The 25718-nt window shown below is 35.7% G+C and overlaps 1 protein-coding gene across 1 annotated transcript in view; it reads right to left on the reverse strand.

Moving 5' to 3' along the window:
- LOC149783633 (zygotic DNA replication licensing factor mcm3-like) overlaps positions 1 to 25718 on the reverse strand; it is a 74146-nt gene that overhangs the window by 11598 nt on the left and 36830 nt on the right. The window contains exons 11-19 of the mRNA XM_089931880.1: positions 24606 to 24703; positions 21964 to 22172; positions 20000 to 20089; positions 18364 to 18448; positions 13321 to 13450; positions 12595 to 12748; positions 11574 to 11714; positions 10476 to 10588; positions 426 to 538 (exon numbers count right to left, since the gene is read on the reverse strand). Coding sequence (XP_089788006.1) covers positions 426 to 538; positions 10476 to 10588; positions 11574 to 11714; positions 12595 to 12748; positions 13321 to 13450; positions 18364 to 18448; positions 20000 to 20089; positions 21964 to 22172; positions 24606 to 24703 — 1133 coding nt within the window. The remainder of the gene's footprint in view (positions 1 to 425; positions 539 to 10475; positions 10589 to 11573; positions 11715 to 12594; positions 12749 to 13320; positions 13451 to 18363; positions 18449 to 19999; positions 20090 to 21963; positions 22173 to 24605; positions 24704 to 25718) is intronic.

The raw sequence follows: 25718 nt of genomic DNA on the forward strand, positions 1-25718 counted from the left end.
TCAAAATCAACTCATGCATCACAATTCATGCTGACTTGCAATTCAATTAATCTTTCAAGATTAAAACCTGTCCCAAACAGGATCTTCAGAATTTTGATATGCAAAGAATTAAAACGTAAGTACAGTCTAATTCTGATAAACAAATGCAAGCCATTCAAAAACTCCACAATGAACCTGTATGATTGTTCTCCTGTATTCAAGCAAACATGAAATATTAATTTTTCAATACAAATTACAATGTTCTTGAAATTATACAATTGTTGTTTTATCGATACTTCATTATTGCTGATCGCATAGGAATATTCTATGCAGTCTACTTGACAGGCCTTCATCATGTCTCTTATCATGCATTTCAAAAGTAGACAAGGCAATGTTTATCAAAGTGGAAAACCTCTAAAGTAATGTTTCTTGACAATCAAACTGACCTTCCTCACTAGCTGTGGCTATCTCATCCCCTTCAAAGTCATATGGGTCGTACTGACCCTCCTCCCCATCCTCCCTCGGAAGCTTTTTCTCCCGGACCCGTCTGGTCTTCTTCCTAACAGGAAGAAATTGATGCGAAAAAGGTCAATTATGTTAATTCATCAAGATTCAAGGTTGCATAGATTACTTTATATTCAGGCCAGGTTCAATTTCCAATGTACTTACCAATAAAGACATTAATGTAGTATCTAGGTAGGTGTGTGAGCATATTACTGATCATGATCAATAGGGTGAATTAGGATCAATTAAATAAAAGCCGGGTCCACTTTAGTTGGTCCAACAGTAATCTGACTGCATTATATTCAACAACTTCTGACCAATATAATCATTTTAATGCTTTTGTTATGTAATGTAACTATCATGGGCTCATGTTTATTTTTTCTCTCTCTTTATCCCTGAGTCCTAAAATGCACTTAAGTCATACTGTACACGTGTAACAGTATATGCTATCTACTTGGTAAAATTATTTTCATGATATTTCACGTTTATTTGTCTACAGTTCCATTTACATTATGATCAGTTATATTGCAATTAAAATCAAATTCCTCACTATCCGGACTAAATACAGCTGAATTCAAGGATACAGTTTTGGTGTCCAGATCTCATGAAATAAACAGACGAATTCAAGGATACAGTTTGGAGTCCAGATCTCATGAAATAAACAGACGAATTCAAGGATACAGTTTGGTGTCCAGATCTCATGAAATAAACAGACGAATTCAAGGATACAGTTTTGGTGTCCAGATCTCATGAAATAAACATGAATTCAAGGATACAGTTTGGTGTCCAGATCTCATGAAATAAACAGACGAATTCAAGGATACAGTTTTGGTGTCCAGATCTCATGAAATAAACAGACGAATTCAAGGATACAGTTTTGGTGTCCAGATCTCATGAAATAAACAGACGAATTCAAGGATACAGTTTGGAGTCCAGATCTCATGTAATAAACAGACGAATTCAAGGATACAGTTTGGTGTCCAGATCTCATGAAATAAACAGATGAATTCAAGGATACAGTTTGGAGTCCAGATCTCATGAAATAAACAGACGAATTCAAGGATACAGTTTGGAGTCCAGATCTCATGAAATAAACAGACGAATTCAAGGATACAGTTTTGGTGTCCAGATCTCATGAAATAAACATACGAATTCAAGGATACAGTTTGGTGTCCAGATCTCATGAAATAAACAGACTAATTCAAGGATACAGTTTGGTGTCCAGATCTCATGAAATAAACATACGAATTCAAGGATACAGTTTTGGTGTCCAGATCTCATGAAATAAACATACGAATTCAAGGATACAGTTTGGTGTCCAGATCTCATGAAATAAACATACAAATTCAAGAATACAGTTTGGAGTCCAGATCTTATGAAATAAACAGATGAATTCAACTGGCCTCAATTCCAATTCTGAAACATAATCCCCTATGGTTTTTGATAATGTTCTCACTACTTTTATATGGTAAAAATGATAATTTTCTGTTCAGTCTTGTTTTCTTAAAATCATTTTGGAGTGCTCAACAGAGTATTAAAAAAAATCATCTGCTTTTGGTAAGTACCAAGATATTATCTGACTTAATTTGTCATTTTTGGGGCCAAAATTACAGAATATACTCGCTCACAAGTCTGCTTGACAAGTCACCCACCCCTTATTTTAGGCCAATTTCTCTTTTAACCTCCTGTACGCTACAAGAAGTCAGGTCCATCTGAAGCGGTGACTTTGGAAAAATAAACCACCCCAGATGGAAGGATGGATAGATACATGGGCAGATGGACAGACAAACAGATAGATGGTTAAATTGAAAGATAAAGACAAAACCAAATTAAAATTAAACTAAATTGAGTGGAACATTTTGCACACAAATTTATAACTTAAAAGTAGTTGTAATGAAAACCATTAAAAGTGATAATGCTTGACATTTTAACTTCATAAATCCTTGAATTTTCAATCACAATAACCTGCAGTATGTTAATTCCATATGTTTTACAAATAAACAAGAAAGATCAGGTATTCTATAAATGTCACTGTCTAATGTCATGTGGTACAAGGCCAAAGAATTCATCCTCATTGTGTCAAAACATTCTTAAGTCCTCCATTATCGTCTAGTCATTGTAAATCATCGGGGTCTAGTGAGCATAAATATCATCTGACTGCTACTTTGTCATGTGTGGGTGCTTATACAGAGACCAAGCTTGGGCTCTGTAATACTTTTATCATACAGTCTGTGAAATTTAGTAAAGAATGCAACTGAACATGTGTCATCTGTGCTGAAAGATCGAGAAATATCACTTGGACATTATAAATGTAATTTATGGAAAAGGAAAATACAACTTAAATCAAAACTTTGTTGGTGTTTATATTGCAAAACTATTAGTACATATATAGTTTTCAGTATACATTTTTTTAATGTTTCTATGTCAACTACCTGTCTTTTGCCTTTTAAACTGCCAAATTTTATCCCATTTTATTTCATTATTCACTATTACTCAGGGCTCGAAATTAGCGGTAGTCTGCCAGGATAGTATATTCCCTGTTGGACTAGTAACTTTCATAATGTTAAGTCAGCATTTGACTTCCCCTAATAAAGACTTGAATCCAGCAGATTTCTAAAGAATCAAAGCAGTGACCATTGTAAACACAGTCATAAAATATTAGCATGAGAAGATGAAGTCAATTTCTGCCGCAGACAGGTGTGTTTCTATAACAAAAAGCCGTATGATTTTGTGCATATCGCTTAACGATGCCAATTATGGTCCCATCATTAACAACGGAAGTTTGGTAATTGATCCTCATTAATCTGACGAATTAAAGGAAAAATAATGTGGTCTCACACTTTATTCATTTGACCACAGTAACAAACTACAAAGCGGTATACCACATAGAAGAACACGGCAATAAATATTCAAAGGAATAAGTTTGCATGTTTGTTCAGTTTTTTTCTTTTCTTCACTTGCTAGCCAAATGCTCCAACAGTCAAAAACGGGAAAATGCATATTTTACATTTGCATCGAAATAATTATAAGAGTTACGTTATTGACACATCCTTTCCATACAACTACTTATTCTATGATGATAAAAATAGTTTTATATTTTTCCCTTACGAGAATGAAAAAATAATTGAATACATGTGGAAATATCCAACCAGAATGCCATACATTTGTTGGGAATTTAAATCTCTCATCATGGGCATTTAAGATTTGAAAATTGTCCTCATTATTAATTTCCACAATACAATGAGGTCCGATTAATTAGGAACAATTGACAAACTATTAATGATGAGACCGTAATTGGAGCTGTTAAATACAATGTGCAGAGTCGGATGGCTTAGTTTGATGGGAACACGCCTTTTCAAAGCTGAAACTAAAATTATCTTCTGATGCTAATATGTTATAACAGTGTTTACAATAGCCACTGCTTTGATCATGCAGAACATCCACTGAAGTCAAGTCTTTATTTGGGAGAGGTCATTTAATTTTAGAGGGGAAGAGGGCAAAGGCACATATTTTGAAATGTGTTTCTTGCTCTTTCTTACATAAAGGACACTGCCATTCCTTTTCTTAATTTAAATAATTTGTGTCAGCTATACTGTAACATCTTGTATTTCAGAATAGGACACAATTCCCTCCTTATAAGACAGGTAGAATGTGTCATTTTATAGGTGTTCAGCCACTGGAAAAAAGCAAATGTCGAATGAAAATGACATTTAAGGGGAATAATTCTTATGACAGGGAAAGGGGTAACCAAACGTTTCAGAAGACATGGCCAAAAGACAGAATAGCTGAATTATGATGAGAAAAAGAATGTTATGCAGTGTAACTGGTGTACAGAATTCGCAACAACAAAAAAACTGAAAAATCATCCAGTTTTGTGGCGGGTTGTTCGAACTTGAATCGGTAAATATACACAATTGCCGTGGACAACACAAAATGAGAGAAAAGCAGCTATACAGATACCACCAGAAGAACTGACCGCTGGTAACATCTTGGAAAATTTAAATTGGAATTCCGTTTGACTGGCTTGTTAATCTGTTTAGAAATGCACATGTATTGTACAGGATCAGAAGAACCGTTACTGATTTTACATGGATGTGTCAGCTGGATGAGATGAAAGGAGTTGATGTTGGAGAGACTTGGAGAAATGATAAATAGGTTGCTACATTTCCTCACTACGTGGCTGAAAGTGAAAGGCAGAAATTTGTGTGGTATGGATTTTTAACTTAGCTTAAACAATTTTTCAGTCATATTGCTATGATGTCTGCAGTGTGACAGTCTATAGTGATGTCTAGCAATGGGGCATCATGCCACAGACATGTAGCATGATGTTCCACCCAGTCACATTATCCGGACACCAGGCCAAGCAGGTTTAACACTAACCTCTTAATGCTGAGCACCAAGCGAGGCAGCTGTTAGTAACATTTTTGTAAGTCTTTGGTATGACACGGCTGGTGATCAAACCCAAGACTTCCCACATTCAAGGCAGATACTAGGCCACCGGAGCGGTCTTTGAAGAAGTACAAATTGAAGCATGGTTAGCTAATTTACCTTACTCATCTGCAAAATTAATTTTACTGTTTGTCTCACAGAATGTTTATTATATTGATCTTTAAATATTGTAATCGCAATTTGTAATCAACAAATATAAGTATCAGGTAATTACAATCATTTATGGTTTTAACGATCAGGTCATTCCAGCTGTTCTAAGAATATAAATTGCCACAGAACACTTTTACATTTTTATTACAACAGTCAAATACGTTGTTCTAACCCCAGCATATTTTACAGGGATGGCCCTCGACTTGGACAGTTTGGCAGTATTTCTATGCTAACAAGTGTTGACTTCGGGGAAGATGATTTGATCCAAAGGACCAGAGAGGAAGTGACAACATCCTTAATCTCATGTCTTGAGAACAGATTTAGAGATGCTTATGATGGTGTCATAGGTGTATGTAAGACAGACTTCAAGATATGGCCAGCTTCACTAGACAGTTCAGGTAATCTCCAAGTACTGATTTCATCAGACAGTTGATATTTTGCCCATTTTCATATTTTTATATATTGATTTATGCAGTTGTTTAGTTGGGGTTAAAAAACAAAAATGTGTAGCTGTTGTACAAATGTTAGCCATCGTATTTCTTCAGCACTAAATTATTTTTCTTAAAATGCAACTTTTTGGTTTAATACAGACTTTGGTGATGATGGCAAGGCAATTTTGTTGGAGCATTTCCGGCCAGTGCTTGTCAGTGCAGGTGTGAATGCTGATGCAGTGGAATTGAAATGGAACATATAAAAGAGCTTAGTCTACAGAAAGTAGGTGTATATTCAAATATTTAAAAATAAATACAAGAAACATCACTGATGCCAGATTTATTAAAAATTCTTTATTTAGCATAGTATCTTGATCACAAAAGGTAACCATTTAAAGAAATAAAGCTTTTAAAAACAATTCAACATAAAACATTACTTAATTATCAATATTACATTGTTCTTTATGTAAATTTATTCAGATTAATATTTTCTTAATGTTATCTTGCAGTTACAAAGACATTCATGCTTTGACATGGCCCACAGTTGTAAAATCATGTGCTGCTGACTATTCTGGCATTGATTGACCTTATCCTGACAATCCCAGTCCACTCTGCTGACTGCAAGAATATTCTGGCATTGAGTGACCTTATCACATACATGCCAACCCCTGGCGAGGAAAAAGTGTAATCCAAGTGGACAAAAAAAAAAAAAAGAGTAATCTGAGCCGAAAAAGAGTAATCCACATATAACATAAGAAAACCTCAAAAAGCATATGTACAAAATGATTTATTTATCCCTCTGGACTTTCAACATTAATTACTGCTTCAAGTTTTCATATATAACACTTTGAGCTTTAAAAAGCAAAAGACTCCTATTTTGCATTTCAAAACACTTTGTACCAGCTGAGAATATAAACGTTTTGCACACCAGCAGAGCACTAAGTGTTGGGTTACAGAGCCTAGAACTGAATTCAGTTTTAATTTTGTTAGCAATGCTGAATAATCTCTCTCAGTCAACATTAGAATGGTTAAGGAACCAATATTCCTTTCATAACCTGACAAAGAAGAGGAACTTTTTATCTTACAGTTATTGGGTCTTTTTGCTAGGAAATAAGATGAAGAAAAAAAAAAACAAACAAACTCTGTCCACATGAAATACATTGTCAGGTAGAATGCCAACTTGATGCTAAGAGTTCTTCTAATTTATCAGCAGCTTTCACTGCAACATTGTGCATCATATGACAGAGACAACCTGATATGTACAATGATGGGGACATTTTTAAAAATACAAAATGCAACTCCTTTATGAATTCCCATCATCAGCTGAAAACCCCATACAGTTCCAACAACTTATATTTATTCAAAGCATTATCAAGCAAATAAAAAAATCATTTTCTCCAGTGGAATCTACTGTTAATTCTGATAAATAAAGAAAAGCACTCTGACTCTGCCCTTTTCATTGTCAAAGTGTCTTACAAATATTGGGTACAACTTTTGTCATCATAATCACTCCTCCTGTCTGTTGCAATAATAAACAGCCCAATTTTCATGGCTTCTGCAATTATAAGTGAAGTATCATCTGCTAAACACCTAACAATATTAGATGATTTTGTTCTTGCACATGCATATTTTCTGCAACTTTGGAATCAGGATATATCCATTTGAACAAATGACCAATGGAGTCTTCTACCGCTAGGGGTAGTCCATGTTCTATTAAGAACTCTATACATTAATGCCTCTGCATTTATAAAATTCGTGTCCACAATTTAGTTCTGCTGTAAAAGAAGTTACCTTAGTATTGGAGTTAGTAAAATGAGCTAATTCAAGGTTTCTTTTGTTTTACCACCATGAAGAATATTAAAATCCTTTCCAGACAGCTTGCAAGGGGCTTGAAGCTACCCTAGAATGGAATGCTGTATAATGTAATTCATGTATTCATCTCTGAATAGATTTTTTGTCTTTTCTAATCCATCTGTGAAATTATTTGAAAATCATTTTTGCTTTAACACACGCATCGACTAGAATAAATCCTATAGACTGGTTCTATACCAGATGTCAATTTGAACAAAGAATCTGCAAACAAAGATTAGAAGTTAGAAAACCAGTCTGTTTTCTCCTAACTAAGCCATACAGCTGCTATAAAATGAAACTGAGGTCAAAAGTTTGAAAGTAGAACAAGCATGTTTATCTGCATGTTTATCTGAAATAGGGCAGCTGATATAAATAGAACACAACTGTTAGGAAAGTGCATGCAAGTCTACAGACAAGCATACTCTTATGTCGTAGTTACACAGAAGCAGTCTTTTCTAGAATACAGTCTGTGGGATTAATGGGATGTTAATAAAAATGAGAAAACAAATTATTAATTTTGTTTGGGGGGGGGATATACTGAAAAAGCATAATTCGAACACATTTACGTGTAAGGCATAATTTAGTGTAAAACGATGTAATGATTACGCCAAAAGTGTAATGGTTGGCATGTATGTTATCATGACAATACCAGCCCACTTTACTAATGCGGAGAGGGGTTTATCAGAGATGAAAATGGTGAAGAGTGACTGGAGATCATGTTTGCGACCTTGGGTTCTGTCCACCTACACTTCATAATGTTCCATACAAATGATATTCCAACATATGATCCATCACCGGCAATACATTCGTGGAATATTTCAGGGAGATGGGTAAGGAGACCAGAACAAACCCCATATGGACCCAGAGTGCAGGTGGAGGATGAGAAAGGACACCTGAATTGTATCCGGATTATCTTGAAAAACAAGAAATGTGAATTGACTGATTGATGACTTGAAGCGGGATTTATACTTCTGTACTTCTGCATTTCATATGATAATGCTATTTATAAATTAAAATTGTTGTTGATCTCAATACAAGTGTGTGACATTGTGGATGGGACTAGTAAAGATCTGGCAGGACTAGTAAAGTTCTCAGCATAGTAGTCCTTCTGGCTACAAAGAAATTTGTGTTAAACTCGAGCCCTGTTACTATATAATATGTAAATAATAAATTCTAAATGTAACAAGTTTGCTGTTATTCTGTTAAATTCAAGGAACTTTCAGCTAGGAGTTTTCCCAACAAATTTAAGGCCTCCCTCAAGATTCAGGGGTTTTCAATGTCATACAAATCATGGGCAAAATGTCTAGAATTGATGTTATGGAATATTAGAAATCAAACTCACTCAAGGTCTCAGCATTATAAAGCCGAATAGCAAACACACGTAACAAGCTATGCAGACAAAACTGGTCAAAAACCAGTGGGGGTAGGGACATCAACACAACTCCTGAAAATGAAGCCTGAAATTTTACTCATTTAAGGTTTCATCACTTTAAATGCCTAGTACAAATCCAACAGTTCCCAGTAATGTGTCTTGAAAAATACAATTGTTGATGGCTAGCCAGACAGATGGCCATATTACTACAGGGCTCTGCTGACTACACCTTGATGGACATCATTACTATAGGGCTGACTACACCTACTTGGACATCATTACTACAGGGCTCTGCTGACCACACCTAGTTGGACATCATTACTACAGGGTTCTGCCGACTACACCTAGTTGGACATCATTACTACAGGGTTCTGCTGACTACACCTAGTTGGACATCATTAATACACGGCTGACTATATCAAGTTGTACAGCATTACTATAGGGCTCTGCTGACTACACCTAGTTGGACAGCATTACTACAGGGCTCTGCTGACTACACCTAGTTGGACATAATTACTACAGGGTTCTGCTGACTACACCTAGCTGGACATCATTAATACATGGCTTTGCTGACTACACTTAGTTGGACATAATTACTACAGGGTTCTGCTGACTACACCTAGCTGGACATCATTAATACATGGCTTTGCTCACTACACCTAGTTGGACATCATTAATACATGGCTGACTACATCTAGTTGGACAGCATTACTACAGGGCTCTGCTGACTACACCTAGTTGGACATAATTACTACAGGGTTCTGCTGACTACACCTAGCTGGACATCATTAATACATGGCTCTGCTGACTACACCTAGTTGGACATCATTACTACAGGGCTCTGCTGACTACACCTAGTTGGACATCATTAATACATGGCTGACTACATCTAGTTGGACAGCATTACTACAGGGCTCTGCTGACTACACCTAGTTGGACAGCATTAACACATGGCTGACTACACCTAGTTGGACAACAGTACTACAGGGCTCTGCTGACTACACCTAGTTGGACATCATTACTACAGGGCTCTGCTGACTACACATATTTGGTCATCATTAATACATGGCTGACTACACCTAGTTGGACATCATTAATACAGGGCTCTGCTGACTACATCTAGTTGGACATCATTACTACAGGGCTCTGCTGACTACACCTATTTGGTCATCATTAATACATGGCTGACTACATCTAGCTGGACATCATTAATACAGGGCTCTGCTGACTACACCTAGTTGGACATCATTACTACAAGGCTCTGCTGACTACACCTTGTTGGACATCATTACTACAAAGCTCTGCTGACTACACCTAGTTGGACATCATTACTACAAGGCTCTGCTGACTAAACCTTGTTGGACATCATTACTACAAGGCTCTGCTGACTACACTTTGTTGGACATCATTACTACAAGGCTCTGCTGACTACACCTAGTTGGACATCATTACTACAAGGCTCTGCTGACTAAACCTTGTTGGACATCATTACTACAAGGCTCTGCTGACTACACTTTGTTGGACATCATTACTATAAGGCTCTGCTGACTACACCTAGTTGGACAGCATTACTAAAGGGCTGACTATGCCTAGTTGGACATCATTACTACAAGGCTCTGCTGACTACACCTAGTTGGACATCATTACTACAAGGCTCTGCAGACTAAACCTTGTTGGACATCATTACTACAGGGCTCTGGTGACTACACATAGTTTGACCTGGTAATTAGTTTACTTACGCATTCTTGGGAGTTCCCTTGTCATTATCGTTATCATCATCTCCTTCATCCTGGCTGCTTTCACCTGTCTCATCCCCTTCACTGTGACGACGTTTTCTCTGCTTCTGAAGAACCTGAATAAAAAGATTTTTAATACATACTGAAAAAGCATATGGTTCAAATTTTCGCTGACAAATAGTTGTGTCATCAAAAAGTTGTAATGCCCATTTGCAGTGTTCCGATTCAGAGACCAATCACTGATCAGACAAGATTACTTTCGCCTTACATCAGATGGCTGCCTGAATCAAAATCACAAGGGTTGTCAGGTCTGTCATCTTGTTTCAATGTGAAATTGATTGAAATCACACAAAATGTGCAAATGCAATTGTATCCACACGTACCTGGAATGCCTATTTCCAATTACTCATGGGGGATAACTCCCTTACAAGATGAATCTGCTTGTTCTCAACACTCAAATGCTTTTGTCAAGACAAACAATTTGGTTAAAATTAAAGGTTGTGTATTCACAATACCAATGTCAGAATCATGCAATTAATATGTGCAGTACATACCAGCCATCAGTCATGTTTGATGAAATTTGTTGAATATAATTAAAAAGGTACAAGTTTCAAGTTTTCAAAAGAGTGTTCATTAGCAATGCCTATGCTAAAATGTCAAAGAACCAAATAGTCAAGAAACACATATTCAGGTCAAATCAGATAGTAGGTATGAATGTTAATACATGCAATAGCCGAATGGATGGAACCACAGATGGATGGTCAGAGATTTCAAAGTCTACTTACCTGAACAGCATGATACAATGATATAGCATATGTCAAGATTAAGAGAGGTTGTTGCAGTGGAGACCAATCTAGGTGGTCCAAACCCTAGCAACATAGATGGTCCAGACCCTAGCAACGTATTTGTCAGTCTTTATTTAGAAGTTCAGAGTCTGCTTGTCATTATCTATTTTGACACATTTCCTCAATTATTTCTTAACTAATACTTTTTTTTTTTAAACAAGACCTTTCCCGCAACTGTGGAATCATTCTAAAGAAGCTCTGTTTATGTTTCAACAATAGATAAATACATGCTTACTGATATTAAATGAAGTCTTACCTTTTTAAAGTAGGCATACTGAATGAGCTCAATTGTAGCCTGGGCATCTTGTAAATCTACCGTTTTTGACAGCCGCACCTTGGCATGTGCTGTTGACAGACGAATCATCGTCTCCAAAGTTCTTGCTGTTACAGGCTGGGTCTGTAAACAAAATGAAGATACCAGTTGTCATCTGCTCATTACAGAAAAATTAATTCTGAATAATATATAAAGCAGTAAGAAAAGTGCAAAGCCTGCCATCTTGTGCAATGAATCAAAACACAAAGGAGTCGGGTTTTCATGAAATGCTACTTTCCATCAACTTAGGTCAAATCATAATTAGCATATGTAGAATATGTTCCTGACATATTTGATGGCAGACAGGCAAAATTCACACAAAACAAAGGTTTTCACACCAGGACAATGTGAAATATAGGTCACAGTGACAACTTTTGTCAAGTTCGATATGTTTGGAGAAAAAAGTAAATTAAAGTTTTTCTATCCAAGTCATAGCCACATAAACTGTCACTTTGTCATCATATGTACAAAACTGAATGGTCTACATGTTGGGATGATTTCCGTCCAATTCTGTTCAAGTTTATATGAAGCCATTCTTTAGCAATGGCTGCCAAATTTGATGGCAGTTTGGCATCACTTGTATAAATTTTTAGAAACCTTCACATAAGGATGCTTGGTATTTTGGTCAAAACTCGTCTAATTAGTTTAAAATGGCAACTGCTGATGGATGCACAGTGCAAGATGGGCAATACCATAAGCTCAATGAAAAATATCACAAGAAGAAAACTGGTGAAGGTGGTATGTTTGATGCGCAAACCACGAAACATTACAGTGACCCATTTTTCACCAATGAAATAGATGCTCCTCTTAAACCATTCTTTTTTACATGACAGAAATGTCCAAGGAAATGATTAAAATGCAAGTCCCAACCTCGCTCTTGATGACAGATGGATGCACAAACTTGAAGATTGTCAATTTTAAATTGCTTTCCAGCAAATTATGGCATATTTAAAAATGTGCTTACCTTGGATACATTGTCCTGTTGTGACATGTCCTGGTTCCTTAATTTAGCGTATTCATCTGCAATAAATTCTGCTGCCTCCCGTGTTAGGGTGGGTTTCATGGTCTTCGCAACATGGATGTATTTCCTCATAAAATCCATGGTTACAATTTTACTACTGAAAACAGCAAATTAAATAACATTTTATGCATCGGGCACTACAATTATACGACAGCATCTGTTAGAGAATTTAAGTTGTGTTTGTTGCCCTAAAGTACCCTATTTAATTATGAACTATGATCAACTAAAATATCGATCTAATTTAGCTACTGCACACCTCATAACTTCTTTCTACTGTGAAGCTACTTCACAATCTGATAAGTCTTCCACCATGGGATCGATTTCACTATGAATTAACTCCTTTCAATTGTGCTGTACGTACTCGTGTATATGATGGCTTCTTTCCACTAAAAATATATAATAAATTACAGTTAAACAAATTTATAGCATTTCAAACCGCTATATAACATCATTTTCCATCGTTTATCGTTTTACTAAAGCAACTGACTAGAAGGGTAAGAGACTCAAAAGTGTTTATTACAATGGCAACTTTATATATATATATATATATATATATATATATATATATATATATGTGTGTGTGTGTGTGTGTGTGTGTGTGTGTGTGTGTGTGTGTGTGTGTCAGTAACATGCTTCTGTATTTTAATGTAGACAAAAGTTAAACCTTACTCTTTTCCCTTGCTTTGTCCATGCAGAAGTTTGTCATGCTTCTCGTAAATTTGAGTTTCTCCAGCTTCCTCTTGCTCCACATCAGGATCAGTTGTGGCCAGCATGTTAGTTCGACTTCCCAGTGGTAACACTAATAAACATGTATATATTTGTATAGATATTGAAATATTTTATCACAATTCACTATTAATAACAATTGTCTGGCCCTTTATTAACATCATCTTGTGAATATCATTTATCAATACCAAATGTTACAACTCAATACTATAGCAATCCCTTACTATAATGCTTTCCTAATTCATTAACTAGAATGGCGGCTGTCAGTGGCAATACTAATGGTAACAATCATCTTAAACAAAAATAATTCACACAACCAGGCTATATTCTCATCTTCATTTATCTCAAAATTTAAGCAAATAAACAACAACAACAAAAAAATGGTACTCAAAAGGACTGGCACTCTACTGGCAGCAAATAATTTCCAGGGTTTAAATATGACTTTTTTTTTCTTCCTCTGACTGCTAAAACCATCTGGGATATTTGTCTCAGTCTAGAAGCAGCAGCTATAACAAGATTATTAGAAGTCATATAGGCATAATTTTCATTTATGAACATCACAAGACGACCTTTACTGAAAACCCTTTTGCTGATATAATCATTAATTCAGAAGTTACAACAAATTTTTTAAGAGTGCCATTGTATTGGATGTCTGGAGTCCAAAATTTAATTTAGGACCAACTGGACAACATCAAAAGTTGTTCACTATAAATCCCAAAATGACAGAACCATCCACTGACAGGGATCTGGATTTTTTTATATAAAAAAAATGTAGTTTTAACAATTTTTCAGTCATATTGCTAAGATATCTGCAGTGTGGCAGGTTTTAGTGATATCTTGCACAGGGACATCATGCTGCAGACTTGTCCCACCCAGTCACATTATCCTGACACCAGGCCGACCAGTCCTAACATTAACCTCTTAATGCTGAGTGCCAAGCGGGGCATCTGTTAGTACCATTTTTATAAGTCTTTGGCATGTCTCGGCTGGGGCTCAAACCCATGACATCCTATATTTGAGGCAGATGTCTAACCGCTAGCCCACCGGAGTGGTCCACTGACACGGAGCAGTAATGACCAAATAGATATCATGCTAAGCCTTCTGGTGAAATGCACACGTCACATTCAACTTTCTTGTTAGGACGATTTTGTTGTGCATATTTAATCTGCATTGGTTGTTAGTTATATATTATTTTTATATGCTACGGGTTATGTAAAATTGTACGTTGTATCTGACTTCGTCCCAAATCAGTACACTGTCAACCTGACCAAAATAATCTTTTTTATTCTGTAAACAATACATGGCTAATAATTTCTCAGAGTGTGGGTTTATTATTAGGATCATTATTAAAAGAAGTAAGCATATTTATCTTGGTCTGAGTCAAGGTCATTGTGTTTACCATGTTCTTTATTACAATTATAGTAACAGACTTTGTCTAATTTAAGCTTGGATTGTTCTGGAAATTAACTTTTGTCCTACATGGGTCTTAGTTTTTTTAATATATAATCTTGTGTTTCTTTAAGTTATTCATTTGTGCTACAAGATCTTGAAGCTGAATCATTTTTGTGATCAGTGTTTGACTTGGGCTGAAATAATTTAGTTCAAATTATTCTTCTTTGGAAAGAGCTTAATAATATTTTTGGAAAAAGACATTAGCTGGGATTTACAGTGAATTCAAAGTAGGAAACCTTGGATTATATTACTGTGATTCAACAAAAGACACATCATTACAATTCAGGTTACTGGTTCATTAGTACATTACAGTCTACTGGCCACTACAGGAACATCAATACCTTCAATGTTGAAAAATATTTGGAATACCACTATATTTATTTAGAACTTTATTCATTAGGACTTGTGTTAGTAATTCTAGGATTATGTGGGATTTAATTTGCAATACGTTTAAGTTCTTTTTATATTTTAATTTTGTACTCTAGGGAAGAAAAAAAATTTTGTTCAAATTTTAAAAAACAAACATGTTTCCTCTTTTCTATTGTCATTTTAAGACCATAGAGTCATAATGACAAGATTTTCAAGATGGTTGCTGTGGTGGCCACACTGTACGTCAGATTGGCACCATTTTCTTTAAGGAACAACTCGACACATGCCTTTTAATTCAAGTCTAAGTATTCTAGTATTGCCAAGATTTTCAAGAACATTGCACTAGCCATATTGGATATAAGACTGACATATTTTTTTGTATATATTGAGGACGAAGTTGAAATCACCATGTAAGTATGACCTTCAAGTCAGGATAATGGAAATATGGTTTTCAAGATGTCTGCCATGGTATTGATATTGGATGTTAGATTAGCAGCAATTTCATTTATGACCCAGTAGACACATGAATTCTTGTGAAAATCATGTTAATATTACTTTCTATTCATTAGCAGCATTATCCAGATTTCCAAGTTGCCATATTTCATGTCAGATAGGTGCCATTTTGCAAGTGGCCATATTTCATGTCAGATAGGTGTCATTTTTAAAGTGGCCATATTTCATGTCAGATAGGTGCCATTTTGCAATTGGCCGTATTTCATGTCAGATAGGTGCCATTTTCCAAGTGGCCATATTTCATGTCAGATAGGTGCCATTTTCACTTGGGACCAACTCAACATTACTAACAAGTCCCATGTAAAAAATATCAAATTGTCAAAATCAAATTGTCCACGGACAATTCAAAAGTTTACTTGTCTGTATAAAAGACCCACTTGTCCAAAAGGAATAGTGGATGACAGGACTGTTAACATGTTTACTTTTACTAGGCTGCACCATTTAAATGCATACAGTATGGATCTGTGAACACTGTCATGAAGCCATTTAGCAACACCATTCCTGGCTCCCATGCTTAACCTTGCGCTATCCATGTTGACACAAGGTGAGGGCTATTATCTTGTGTGTTATCAGAAACCTTAAAATGTATGTTGAGGTTACAAAGTCCCCTCATAACTGCAGTAAAAACCCACCAGAATCCAAGCGTTCAACTATCAAGCACTGGAACTGAACTTTCATTGCCACGGTATACAAATCTAATGATGCATTTCTGGTCTATAACCGCACCATCAATACTAGCATCTGAAAGAATGGACATGAATTTGGCACTATATATTTTATCCTTTACATTTTTCATTAGGATGTTAGATATAATGTTGATGCTATGTTCTGCTGATCTGATCCAAGTTCAACTCCATTTTTTATTTGAACCTCACAAAGTGATTCAGTCTGCAAAAGATTTTCTCTGATGTGACATATGCTGTGTTTAGCATCTTCTTGTAAGTTTGCCTCACACTGAATTTATTGATCCCTTTGTTTAAATCACAGAACTTCTTTCTCAGATAGGACAGTTTAATTGAAATGTATCATGCTTTTTGGTGTGTTAACAATGTCTTTCCTTGAGACAAATTGTCCTACAAATAAACTGTACCATGCTTTTTGGTGTGTTAACGTCTTTCCTTGAGACAAACTGTCCTACAAATAAACCACTTGTATGAGTAGCACTTGTGTAAACATCACTCAAGCAAAAACGGGAACTGCTGCCATTTCATGTTACAGCCACATTTCACTTGTAAATGGACAAGTAAAATTACAGAAAATGCTCATCTATAAAAACAGATTTCCAACAATACAATGGATTTCTGCACCCCTGGATACGACTACCCATTAAGTGGCAATAAGATTTCCACCACTGACAATACAGACAATGAATAAGATTTCCACCTCTGACAATACAGACAATGGACAAGATTTCCAACTGTGACAATACAGACAATAGATATTTGCACCCTGGATATGACTACCCATTAAGTGGCAATAAGATTTCCACCTTTGACAATACAGACAATGAATAAGATTTCCAACTGTGACAATACAGACAATGGATATTTGCACCCCTGGATACGACTACCCATTATGTGGCAATAAGATTTCCACCTTTGACAATACAGACAATGAATAAGATTTCCACTTCTGACAATACAGACAATGAATAAGATTTCCACTTCTGACAATACAGAAAATGAATAAGATTTCCAACTCTGACAATACAGACAATGGATATTTGCACCCCTGGATACGACTACCCATTATGTGGCAATAAGACTGTAACGATTGACAATATGGTGGCAATATTAGAGGTGAAGTAGATTTATTAAATTTTCAAGCAAAAACACTATGACAACGTGAATTCCTTTTGGATAAGTAATGATAAGACGACTCTAGATGGCTGCAAGATCTTATCTCAGTTCAACAGAATATTCATTTGATTCCAACCTCACAAGTATGCAGAAAATTCCATAATGAATTGCAAAGAGGGTTGCTCTTAATGCTGAATGCCTAGCGAGGCAGCTATTAGTACCATTTTTATAAGTTTTTGGTATGACTCGGCTGGGTTCAATCCCATTACCTCCTGCATCTGAGGTGGACACTCTAACCACTAGACCACCTGGGGCGGTCCGAGAAAAGCAGCAATAAAAAAAAAAAACTTGTCCTAATAGAAAATGGACATAGTTCTTCTGGACTGTGCCCAATAATTAGAGCTAATGTTATTCATGTTGGTGTCGTTCATGTTCTTTGCTATTTTTGCATACAAGATCACATTCATGATGTAAAAATGGACAAGCCATTTTACAAGCAGCACTACTCTGTGGATCTCTTGTTTCTGGATACCAGGACCTGATTCATAGCCCCACCTTTAAGGTATATGTTGCAGCCTACCACTGAAGATATATTTCATAAATGTCTCCTTTTTTCTCATTACCCCGTCTGAAAACCAATGCTCGAAAGTCTTCACAAGTATCGACAGATGGACAGATTGCAGATAGTGGCTGATGGATGTCGACAGATGGACAGATTGTAGATAGTGGCTGACGGATGTCGACAGATGGACAGATTTCAGACAGTGGCTGACAAACACAAGGCTGTACCATTAAGCACAATTGGCGTTTTGGTCAGGCAAGCTAAATATAATACTTTTACAGGAAGTATTACCATCACCATCCCGTTCCCCGGGAGCTCTGAACTGGTGTATCCTCAACACATGGTCTGATATACGTCGGTCTGATTCTGGATCCATCTGAAACAAAATCCTACATGTCATCAAATAGTTGATGATACCTGTCTATAGATAATCATATCACAAGGAATGTAACTAAAACATTCAAGCTGTGAATCTGTTGCAAGGGAAATATCTTACAACTTAACTGTCATATTTGTAAAATATACTTTTACGAAAGGAAAAAGGCCCACAACTGCCTAAGTATTGCTCACAAACAACAGTGTCTATGTATGATATGTCAAATTCTGTTCAGGAATCACAGAAAAGAACTCATTTAACAGTTTTGTTTTTATTCTGCAATGGCAGCCACAATGGACTGAATCAGCATCATTTGTACAAGCCCAAAAAGCTATCATGACAGGACCTGTCCAATTAACTTTTGTTGTAATCTGTTTAACAGTCTTTCAGAGGGCCATTCTATTTGCAGCAATGGCCAACAATATTGGATGAAGGATGGGCATAATTGTTTACAAATGCCATGTCAAATTGATTGCGCAAAGCTCTATACATTTGTTTATATTCTCCACCAATGTTTTAATTTATATATATTGATTGATTGATTGATGCAGCCAGATCATCATCACATACAAGATTAACATACTTAACAAGATGCGGTCATTAAATGTTTTTCTCTTTTTTTTTGAATCGTAGCTCCACTGGATGGCAGATTAGCATAAACCATGTAAAATCTCATGATTTTCATGCTAATGTTATCTCAAATCAATTTGTGCTCAGCAAGTTTTGAAAAATAGTTTAAAACATTTTCTATTCTTGGCAATGGCAGTGAAACTTAATAGCAGATTGGTTATCATTTGTGTGAAGATATTCTCCACCAAGTTTGGCCAACATTGGCTAAGCAGTTTTCAAGAATCAGTGGAATGAAGTTCATTTTAATGTACAAATGACAATGTCTACCAGATGATGCCATAAATTATCTGCGCATTCAGGACAAATCAATCCCAGTGATCTTGCTATTTTGATCATCTCAAGAAAGCTACTGGTAAATTCAAGTGCACTGTCTCATGTTAAATAATTCCTCTTGAATTACAAGACTGTTCGGACCATAGATTGCATACAATGACATAAGGGGTTGTGTCTACGCCGATTGAAATGGATTGTTTTGTGACATGTATGAACTTTATTTGATATTCTTCCATGACAAAGCTAAATGATTCGTACAGCTCATTATTATTAATTATTTACCTAAAATATCCAAATTCCTGATTATATGAAAGGCCTGTGTAGATGTTATCAAAAGTATGCTCACCATTTGCAACTCTCTGCAAATCCAAATATTTAATTACATATCTGCTTCAAAGTTCAGTCCAACTGCAAACTACCTGCATCTATGCAGTTTGCTAAAGTTATCAGCATTACAAACAACGTAGATCCTGATCCGCAAGTGCATTATGCGACAGCATATCGAGGTATGTTATTTGGATGCGCGTATATGCGGTCATTAAATTTGGAAGTTTCCTCCGAGTTTCTTTCTCTTATTTTCATGTCATGTTAGCATCCCAGTCATAAAGCAAGGTTAGCTATTAATTGGCAAATACACAATGCACTAACCTTATCCAGAACAATGAACAGGAGGTCAAAACGAGACAGCAAAGAATCCTGAAGTCCAATATTTTCCATGGGATTTTTGTACTGGTCATACTGAAAATAAATACATGATATATGACATGGATGTGTAAGGTAATTTAATATATGAACCATATGCTCATACTTCTGCATGTGTGCACAACAAGTACTCGAGTAAATAGAATGTCCCTTGTAAAAAAAAACATGCCTCATTACGGAACTTACCCATGATCTTATTTTCCAAAATTTAATCAAAATCTATCAGAAATATCGATCACCTCATAAATACCCATGACCACCAGAGTATTAACAAGCTAATGTTGACAAATGCAAGGATGACAAACACAGGCCACAGCTAAGACAAATAAGAAGTAGGATAAGAAAAAATGTGGTGGCTAACCCACCTGTCCATAAATGCCATAGTCTACTTGTTCAAACAGAGGTATTCTAATAAAATAAATACAGAACTGCCAACATTAAAAAAATCAAAATCAGGAATTTGCCCCCAAATCACCATTAAAAATCAGGAGGCAGGGTAAAAAATCAGGGGGTACAAGAGTACGTTGTATATATCATGATAAAGATGTTTACTTTTGTTATTTCAGTCCACTGTATGTTGCAGATTTGCATTTCTGCAGAAGTTCATTTATTTGTCCTTGGGTGCAGAATTTACAAACAACAATAGCTTCCAGGGTAGAAGCTGACAGGTTTATTTGTCCTTGGGTGCGAATTTGCACACAAGAATAGCTTCCACTGTTGATGCTGACAGCTCTTTGGCTAGTTGTTTTTCTTCTTCTGACCACTGAGAACGTTCTTTCAGCATTGTTGTTGCTGTGCGATATTGATAGCATTATTCTCCCAAGGAATGGAAACAACATATGGCCAGTTACTTCCTTTTTTTTTCCCCCCGCTTCTTGCCGAGAAACTTGTTCAAGATGATGCTGAAATCTGCTGATGGGGTCGGATAAAGAGAACTATATTATCAGACAATCTCTTTGTATTGGCGGATGAAAACCGGAAATCAAGCCGGGTATGTTAAGAAACACATCAGACAAAAATATATATAAAAAATTTTAAAAAAATAAAAAAATACAAGAGATGCAGAAACGGGGAAACGGAAAATGATTTTTTGTAAAAAAAAAAATATACTGTTTTGTTTTGTTCTGGGAGTTGACAAATCTGGATTTTTTCTTAAAAATCAGGGAATCTGGATAAAGGTCTATAAATTGGGATTTTCCCAATTTTTTCTGTAGGGTTGGCAAGTCTGCTCTATATTAGGGTTATACAGTTTTGTAGCACATGATCCAAAAATGAAATCTCTATGGATATAAATATTGTGAATATTTAAATATAATTAATATACATTTGAAACGGAAGGAGTATGGATGTATTTTTAGAGTAAACATTTAGCATTTTATTAGTTTTCTCTTTTAGACAAAAGCTTTACCTAAACTGGCCGTGAAGAAGGGCTGAAATATCCTCGTCAAAAGAAAACTGTGGAAAAAGCATGTTAGCATTGTTGATGCCATTTCACAATTGCCAGTAATCTGGATTTTTATACAAAGATACCATTAATATTCATGAAACCAGAAGTTACTGTTGAAAACAAAGAAGCCAAAGTATTGATCTGGCTTCATCTGTTCATTATCGACTGTATATGGATGAAGGATGAAAAATTTGCACAATCAGCAAACTCAACTTGTACTCATCACTGACTTATAGTCCTGCAAATACAATACACAACTTTTCCCCATGGCTGTATATATTTTCCATGGTATCAGGTTAAAGAGGATCTGACACAATGAGAATTCAAAATTCAGTAGATTGAAAGAAATGGAACAATCACCTGAATCAGAGTTAACGGATTTAACAGTTCTTGATGAAAAACATACATGCATGAAATCCTTAAATTCAAACGAGTACAAGAAGTTATACTATAATTCACTTACTCGGCCATACACTGGGTTAGCAGCAGCCAGAACACTACACCTTGCATTCAGTTTTGCATGTATTCCTGCCTTGGCAATTGTCACACGACCCTGTTCCATAACTTCGTGAATTGCTGTTCTGTCGATGTCAGACATTTTGTCGAACTCGTCGATGCAAACAACACCTCTGTCTGCCAACACCATAGCACCAGCCTCAAGTCTTCTCTCGCCTGAAGATAAATTGACAACAAATCATTCAAATTTTCACCATCAAAGAATTCTAAACAAGATGCCTAACACTGCACATCTGCCTTAAAGAACTTGACAGCTGACCATTTTATCTGCCTTAAAGAACTGGACAGCTGACCATTTCATAAAGGAAGCTTATGCAACATTGTATAAACACACTCTCTTGCTCAGAATAGAACTTGTCCAAGACCCTGATGAAACAAATCTATTAACCACGTCTTATTGAAGCTTAAAAAGAACTATACATCTTGAGAAGGAACAACAGAGTTCCATCACCAAATTAATTATTTTCCGAGAGTTTTTCATCAGATTTTACAGGGGAAATGAAACATTTCAGGAGTCATTTTTTTAAAAAAAGTCTGATACTTTGATTAAATAGGCAATACTACAGTTAAAGGTATGTGTGGAAAAATTTCTGTTATAAGACTCAAACCATGACAACCAATGTAATATGGCGATCATTGTAAAATCGCTCATTGCAAAGTTACTGTTGAAAAATTAAGTATTTAACAAAAAAAAATAGTTTAGGCTTATATCAAATTCCAGTTCTTTTTCTGGCCAAAAAAGTCATTTCAAGTAGGTTTCTGGATTATTTATATTGAATTCAAATTCCAGCTGGATTCCAGGGACTCCATACAAGTTAGGAGGGTGCAGGAACCATGTAACAAGCTCAGCCAATCTGATGTGAACTGGGTTGGGTTGGGTTGTGTTGGTTGGTCTACTGCAGATCAATTATTATTTGTCGTTAAGTGACCTGTTTAGGGACACGCTATAAATGTTATCATATGAATGTGTGAACTATTTATTTTCCATTGTTATATGGTTGTGTGAACCACCTATTTTTCATTGTTATCATATGGTTGTGTGAACCATACTTATTTTATTTTGCATCACATGATTCTGTGAATCATACTTGTGTCTGTTCATTCGTCTCGTATGATTCTGTGAATTTATATGGCATCTTCTATGTAATCATGACAATTTCATTTAAATGGCATCCTCTATGTATTCATATGGCATCTTAATTTACACGGCATCCTCTATGTAATCATATGACAAATTAATTTATATGGCATCCTCGATGTAATCATATGACAAATTAATTTATATGGCATCCTCTATGTAATCATATGACAATTTAATTTATATGGCATCCTCTATGTATTCACACGGCATCTTAATTTACATGGCATCCTCTATGTAATCATGACAAATTTATTTATATGGCATCCTCTATGTAATCATGTGACGATTTAATTTTTATGGCATCCTCTATGTATTCATGACAAATTAATTTATATGGCATCCTCTATGTAATCATGTGACGATTTAATTTTTATGGCATCCTCTATGTAATCATGACAAATTAATTTATATGGCATCCTCTATGTATTCATATGGCATCTTAATTTACATGGCATCCTCTATGTAATCATATGACGATTTAATTTTTATGGCATCCTCTGTGTAATCATGACATATTAATTTATATGGCATCCTCTATGTAATCATATGACAAGTTAATTTTTATGGCATCCTCTATGTATTCATATGACAATTTTAATTTTAATTTACATGGCATGCTCTGATAAGCCTTCACATACCTGGACACCGAGTCCAATGAAATCAATGGTGGAGCCATTTTTACAATTCCTTAACCATGAAATTCCAACATTACTGTGCAATGTAACTACTATAAATAATATTTTTCATCACAAATTGTTTCTTTCTGTCCTCTCATTAATGTTACCATTTTTTACCTATTGAAAGAGTTATCATCTGGGTCCTAGTTTAGTACATTCTGTTTAAAGAATGTGAAAACTTTTGATTTGTACCAGCCTGTTATGTAACTATAATCTATGTACCACTCTGTTATGTAACTAATCTTTGTACCAGTCTGTTATGTAGCTATAATCTCTGTACCAGTTTGTTATGTAGCTGTAATATTTGTACCAGCCTGTTATGTAACTATAATCTATGTACCAGTCTGTTAAGTACCTATAATCTTTGTACCGGTCTGTTATGTAGCTATAATCTTTGTACCAGTCTGTTGCATTGTTCTCAAGTTCTACAGTCACCCCTCGTTTCAACATTAAAAACATACCTATTAAAATCCTCTCAAAATGACCTCAGTAAGGTAGTGGATATTTTTCAGTTAGAGCCGTTTCCAGCATATTTAATGTAAAGTTTTACTGGTTTCCTGACAAAATCACGCAGGTCAATAACCATATTTTACAACGATCTTTTTCTCATACTTTTCCATTTTTTCGATAGCCCCCAATTTAAGACTTTTTAGTTAGCCTTATCGTTAGAATCATAATCATAAATTTGGCTTAACAACTCAGATTTTTTTCACTCAGTCATAAAGTGTCAAACTCGATATGACATGATGAATAACCCTCCCTGGAACCCACCTGTCTCTTGATCTGTGGTAATGGCAGCTGTTAGACCGACACCTGAAGACCCTCTTCCTGTTGTAGCAACTGCCCTTGGAGCTGTATTCAGCACATATCTAAAAGAAGAAAAAGATGTAGCTATTATTTTATCATCCTGTGAGAGATGACTGATGTGCATTAAATGCAACACAAGGTTTATTTTAAAAGGGAGCAAGTTTATTTCAAAAAGAGAAAACTTCTTAAAACAAGTTCCTTTCTATCCCAAATCTCATGCTCCAACGCCCAGTTTGTTGGTTAGATTTTAAAGCAATGCATGCAATGTTTTTAAATGTACCATGCAGAAAAATGGGAGCTAGATGCCTTTCCGAAGGACCCGCCATGCATAGCTGTCAAACCCCAAGTACAAAAATACCGATTGCCTGTGACAAAAATACTGAGTTTCAGGAATACTGATTTTTAAAATTATAATGCATATCTAAGTATTCCCAACCATCAGTAAAGTAGGACAGTACTTTACATAATTATTTAATGCACCTTCCAGATGGGCACCATGTTCCATTTTGGGTGCCCATTCAGAAGGTGCAAGAGTGATGCTCATACACAGGCTGTTTATAGGAGCCTTTTCCACACTTGTTTTTTTTCCCCAATCATTACTGATTCCAATGTACAAACTTTCACTGATGATCTCAATTCTATGCGATTTTCTTCTTACTGAACTGTTTTCATTCCAGCAAACAAGCAATCCTTTGCGATTTTACCATGTGGAAAACATGTGCGAAAAAAATTGCCAGCAACATAACTAAATGAAAGAGGAAGGTTCATTTCTAAAAGAAATTTAATAAACCGAAATTTGTCCGAATTACATCAGGATTCACTTTGGTATTTATATACGTCTTACTTTCAGGCTGAGTTGTGTATGATGAAGCAGCAAGATGACTGTTTATTAGCTTTATCATTATCTTGTATTTCATGGGTGCCTCCATGCCCAAAAGCGAGATCACATGATGGTTTCACAAATCTAAACAAGACGGCACAATCGTCCTTCCAGTTCTGTTTTCTTGTCTTTTCTGGAGAAAATTCTGAATAATCTGTTTTCCTATTCAACATGATTAGAAGATGAATATTACGAAA

Source organism: Sinohyriopsis cumingii, chromosome 14, assembly GCF_028554795.1.
Source record: "Sinohyriopsis cumingii isolate HCF-2022 chromosome 14, ASM2855479v2, whole genome shotgun sequence".
Classification (NCBI taxonomy): domain Eukaryota; kingdom Metazoa; phylum Mollusca; class Bivalvia; order Unionida; family Unionidae; genus Sinohyriopsis; species Sinohyriopsis cumingii.